The sequence below is a fragment of the Salvelinus sp. IW2-2015 genome, unplaced genomic scaffold (assembly GCF_002910315.2).
Source record: "Salvelinus sp. IW2-2015 unplaced genomic scaffold, ASM291031v2 Un_scaffold1607, whole genome shotgun sequence".
Lineage (NCBI taxonomy): Eukaryota > Metazoa > Chordata > Actinopteri > Salmoniformes > Salmonidae > Salvelinus > Salvelinus sp. IW2-2015.
The window spans coordinates 48,627-55,074 of record NW_019943027.1 but is presented as its reverse complement, the minus strand read 5'-3'; the positions used below and the strand labels follow the sequence as shown (position 1 = coordinate 55,074).

General features: G+C 39.4%; 1 protein-coding gene across 1 annotated transcript in view; it reads left to right on the top strand.

The window, feature by feature from the left end:
- LOC112071401 (voltage-gated potassium channel KCNC1-like) overlaps positions 1-6,448 on the top strand; it is a 55,971-nt gene that overhangs the window by 42,208 nt on the left and 7,315 nt on the right. Inside the window, exon 3 of the mRNA XM_024138855.2 lies at positions 680-856. Coding sequence (XP_023994623.1) covers positions 680-856 — 177 coding nt within the window. The remainder of the gene's footprint in view (positions 1-679; positions 857-6,448) is intronic.

The following is a 6,448-nucleotide window of genomic DNA, read 5'->3' as shown; positions in this document are numbered from 1 at the left end:
TATTTCTATGGGATCTCCTGTTCTGATTATATTTCCATGGATTCTCCAGTTCTAGTTCTATTTCTATGGAATCCCCTGTTCTAATTATATTTCTATGGTGTAAAGGCAGTCATTGTTGTTCTCCTCCTCAGACGAGGAGGAGCATGGATCGGACCACGATGCGGATTGGTGATTAATCATACTTTTAATGAAAACAGCAAACAAGACACTACAAAACTACAAAACAACAAACGTGACTAACCTTCAACCGTCCTGTGTGGCCCAAACACTGACACAGGAACAAACACCCACAAAACCCCAGTGAAACCCTGGCTGCCTTAGTATGACTCTCAATCAGAGACAAACGATACACACCTGTCTCTAATTGAGAATCATACCAGGCCGAACACAAAACCCAACATAGAAATACAAAACATAGACTACCCACCCAACACTCACGCCCTGACCAATAAAGACATACAAAACAAGAGAAAACAGGTCAGGAACGTGACATATGGAATCTTCTTTTCTAATTCTATTTATATTTCTATGGAATCTCCTGTTCTAATTATATTTCCATGAATTCTCCAGTTCTAGTGCTATTTCTATGGAATACCCTGTTCTAATTCTATTTCTGTTTCTATTCGAATCTCCAGTTCTAATTATATTTCTATGGAATCTCCTGTGTGTCTGTCTGAAGATTCCAAGCTGAATGGGGAGGCGGCCAACGCAGCTCTAGCCAATGAGGACTGTCCTCATATAGACCAGGCCATCTCGCCAGAGGAGATCTTCAGCCCCAGTGAGAGAGAACGGCCTTGTTGTCTCGTCACCACAGCTGCAGAACGACCCAACCACACAGGGGGTAGAGTCAGGAGGGGTACGTACACCTACAGTAACAGCCAAACACAGRCCAACCACACAGGGGGAGGAGGGAGGAGAGTTACGTACTGTAACAGCCAAACACAGGCCACTATCAAACGTGTTGCATTCCCTACGACTTGATTATTCACAACCACAAACACAACGTCAACTCGTGGCCCAACACACACAGATGCAGGTTGACCTTTATTGTCACGAGTCCTGGAGCCAGAACTGAGCGATTTCCACTTAGATAGACCAGCTGCAAAGTTAAAATTGGCTAAATTGTTTAAAAAATGAAAATAAAAATGTGCATTTTGGTTAAAATAAATCAGATTCATTCATCTCCAGCACCATCCCAACATCAACTAATGTGAAAATGGCACATTTCTAAGTTTTGTAGTAAATAATAGTGTTTCCAATGACATCACAACCAATTAGTAGGCAATGCCTCCTCATAATTGGTTAAAATAACATGATGCACACAGATGAATGTCATTGGAAATAACATCTTCCTCTATCTTTTTGACTACAAAACAAAGAAACATAAACATTTTGACATATGTTGGAGTGATGCTGGAGATAATGAATATGAAGTTGAATTTTCCCCTTTAAGGTTAGGGTTATGCATTAGGCTTAAAATCTGATTTCATGACTTTGTGGCTGTACTAGCTAGTGATTCTGCAGAGCTGCTTCCAGAACAACCATTCATGCATGGAAAACCCGCTAACCATGACACACCAGACTAGGACCGCACCACACACACACACTGCCCACACCACACACACACACACACAACAACACCACACACAACACACACACACACCACACCACACGCACATGCACCACACACCCCACACACGACACCAACACACAAACACCCACACACACACACACACACCCACACACACACACACACACACACACACACACACACCACACACACACACACACACACACACCAACACACACATAGGGCTGTGCGATATATTGTGAATACTGTTATACCTTGAAGATCCACCATACCGGGCATGGTGGATTTTTACAAAACCATCTATAACGATAAATTTATTTGATTTTCAAAGTGCTCTAATTTTCAATGAAAGTAAAAGTTGGTCAGCTTTTGTCCTAGTTTGGTTGATCAGAGCAGAAGGGAAAACCATCCGCCAGTTGAAAAGACATAAAAAAAAATCACTCATATATGTTACCATTATCAAGCGCCACATCACTTTTCCATTAAAAACACATATTGCCAAACTTGTATATTCTGGAACATAAAATACCACCATACTGCCCAAAATAGAAGAAATATTGGGATGTTATGTTTGGTGATATTGCCTAGCCTACACCCATATCCACACACACACACCCACCACACACCCACACCCACCACACCACACACCACACACCACACACACACACACACACCACACACCACACACCACACACACACACACCAACACACACACACACCACACACACACACACACACACACCACACACACACACACCACACACACAACCCCTGCATCTGGAAAACCCAGGGTCTCATCTCAAGGTTCCCTGGATCACAGTAATGAAATAGAACAATTCAAAATACAAAGTAAACAAAACCAACAAATTTAAATACAAGTGTGTGAAAACCCAAAACAACAATCAAAACAATACAATGTTAAACAAAAAACAACAATCAAAAATACAATGATGAAAACAAAACAAACATCAAAAATACTAACGGTGAGTGTCAGTTTTAAAACACACAACAACAAATCAAAATACAATGTGAAACAAAACAACAATCAAAATACAATGTGAAACAAAACAACAATCAAAATACAATGTGAAACAAAACAACAATCAAAATACAGACCACAACAAAATGTAAGAAAAGCAGGTCCTCAGCCACGAGGTTCTCAGCCACGAGTTCCTCAGACCCTTGGTTGTCAACCAACTCTTTAAACTCCCAGAGCAGCACCCGCAACATTCAATTGTAATGAGTTTTGTAAATTGTTCCAGCTATTCTCCATTCTGGTTAGATGACTCACTCCTAACAATAGATAGCAGTCACTTTACAAAGGTTTTCTCTTCATTTTGACCGACCATATTTATTTTTTCAAAGTCTCTGTAAATGAAACTTAAATACAGTAATGTACACACACTTAAGCGTAAAAAAATATATATGTTTTGCGAAAGCCATGGACTTCTAATAATAATTAGTCAAAAACCAATGGGCAGGACATTACTGGGAATTATTGAATAGCCCATGAGACCATCGGATTGAGGTGGTGCAAAGGGACAAGGACCGTGTACCAAACGGCACCCTATTCCCTATTATAGTTGTAACGATTTTCCTCCTCTTCAGACGAGGAGTATGAAGGATCGGACCAATACGCAGCGTGCTAAGTGTCCATGATACTTTAATATAACTGAACACGACAAAATACAAAAATAACAAAGTGAATGACAACGAAAAACCGAAACAGTCCTGAATGGTGAAACAAACACAAAAACAGGAAACAACTACCCACAACCCATAGTGGGAAAACAGGCTACCTAAGTATGATTCTCAATCAGAGACAACGATCGACAGCTGCCTCTGATTGAGAACCATACCAGGCCAAACACAGAAATACAAAACCTAGACTACAAAACATAGAATGCCCACCCCAACTCACGCCCTGACCAAACTAAAATAAAGACATAAAAAAAGGAACTAAGGTCAGAACGTGACAATAGTGCACTACTTTAGACCAGAGCCCTATTCCCTATATAGTGCACTACTGTTGACCAGAGCCCTATTCCCTATATAGTGCACTACTTTTGACCAGAGCCCTATTCCCTATATAGTACACTACTTTTAACCAGAGCCCTATTCCCTATATAGTACACTACTTTTAACCAGAGCCCTATTCCCTATATAGTGCACTACTTTTAACCAGAGCCCTATTCCCTATATAGTGCACTACTTTTAACCAGAGCCCCTGATCAAAACAAGTACACGATTAAAGGGAATAGTGTGCTGTTTGGAGGTGCGAACCCAGTATTTTAACACGTAATCAGACACATTCCAAGGATCCTCGGTCTTTTGTTAATGAGATACATAATACATCAAGTCAGACGGTAACATTCCCTTAGGCAGGCCTGAAGGTTTAATGGTGGGTTTAATGCGCACAGGGAGTCTTAGCATCCTGCCATTGGATAGAATAAAGCCCACCACTTGTATTTGAAAGTGATCCTTGTGGAGGTTGAGTTGCAGCTACGATGACGAGAGCCCAACTGTCTTGTGGAAAGGCTTTTATGAAAAAAAGAAGGTAACGTTATACAGTATATACTTGCGGTGTATATATATATGTATATATATATCTCAGGAGATCCCAGAATGCAAATTGTTGTAGGCATATAGAACATCTCTATATGTATACCATCAACACTTCAATCAGCCATTTTACATTTTGCAAAACAAAAAATCTTTCAATTTGACATTAACACCTCCAGATCAACATGCTCTCTTAAACACGGACTGAAACAGGATTGTGTAATATCCTTTAGTTCACACTGACTGAAACAGGATTGTGTAATATCCTATAGTTCACACTGACTGAAACAGAACAACATATGTCTCTACACATATACTGTACAGACTGCCAACATTTCTCCAATATACTGTATCAGCGACTGCCAACATATTCTCCAATATACTGTACAGACTGCCAACATATTCTCCAATATACTGTACAGACTGCCAACATATTCTCCAATATACTGCTAGCAGACTGCCAACATTTTCTCCAATATACTGTACAGACTGCCAACATATTCTCCCAATATACTGTATCAGACTGCCAACATATTCTCTAATATACTGTATCAGACTGCGCCAACATATTCTCCAATATACTGTACAGACTGCCAACATATTCCTCCAATATACTGTATCAGACTGCCAAACATTCTCCAATATACTTGTCAGATGCCAACATATTCTCTAATATACTGTATCAGACTGCCAACATATTCTCTAATATACTGTAGCAGACTGCCAACATATCTCTCAATATACTGTACAGACTGCCAACATTTCTCCAATATTTACTGTACAGACTGCCAACATATTCTCAATATACTGTACAGACTGCCACATAATTCTCTAATATACTGGATCAGACTGCCAACATATTCTCCAATATAACTGTACCAGACTGCCAACATATTCTCTAATATACTGTACAGACTGCCAACATATTCTCCAATATACTGTAGCAGACTGCCAACATATTCTCCAAATACTGTATCAGACTGCCAACATATTCTCTAATATACTGTATCAGACTGCCAACATCTTCTCCAATATACTGTATCAGACTGCCAACATATTCTCTAATATACTGTAGCAGACTGCCAACATATTCTCCAATATACTGTAGCAGACTGCCAACATATTTCTCTAATATACCTGTACAGACTGCCAACATATTCTCAATATACTGTACAGACTGCCAACATGTTCTCAATATACTGTACAGACTGCCAACATATTCTCCAATATACTGTACGAGACTGCCAACATATTCTCCAATATACTGTAGCAGCACTGCCAACATGTTCTCCAATATACTGTAGCAGACTGCCAACATTAGTCTCTAAATATACTGTAGCAGACTGCCAACATATTCCTCTAATAACTGCATCAGACTGCCAACATATTCTCTAATATACTGTACAGACTGCCAACATAGTCTCTAATATACTGTATGCAGGACTGCCAACATATTCTCCAATATCTGTAGCAGACTGCCAACATATCTCTAATATACTGTACAGACTGCCAAACATGTTCTCCAATATACTGTAAGCAGACTGCCAACATATTCATCTCTAATATACTGTACAGACTGCCAACATATTCTCCAATTATACTGTAGCAGACTGCCAACATATTCTCTAATATACTGTATCAGACTGCAACATATTCTCCAAATATACCTGATACGCAGACTGACAACATATTCTCCAAAATATCTGTAGCAGACTGCAACAACATTATTCTTCCAATATACTGTAGCAGACTGCAACATATTCTCCAATATACTGTAGCAGACTGCAACATATTCTCCAATATACTGCAGCAGACTGCCAAACATTTCTCCAATATACTAGCAGACTGGCAACATATTCTCCAATATACTGTAGCAGACTACAACATAGTCTCAATATACTGTAGCAGACTACAACATATTTCCAATATACTGTAGCAACTGCAACATATTCTCCCAATATACTGCAGCAGACTGCAACACTTATTCTCCAACTATACTGCAGCAGACTGGACAAAATAAAACAACATATTCTCCAATATACTGTACAGACTGACAACATATTTCCCATATTACTGATAGCAGACTGCAACTATTCTCCAATATACTGGTAGCAGACTGCCATACATATTCTCCAATTTATCACTGGTTATGCAGGACTGACAACAATTCTCCAATATACTGTAGCAGACTGACAACATATTCTCCAATATACTGGTAGCAGACTGACAACATATTCTCCCAAATATACTGTAGCAGATGCAACATATTTGCTCCAATATCGTAGGCAGAGCTGA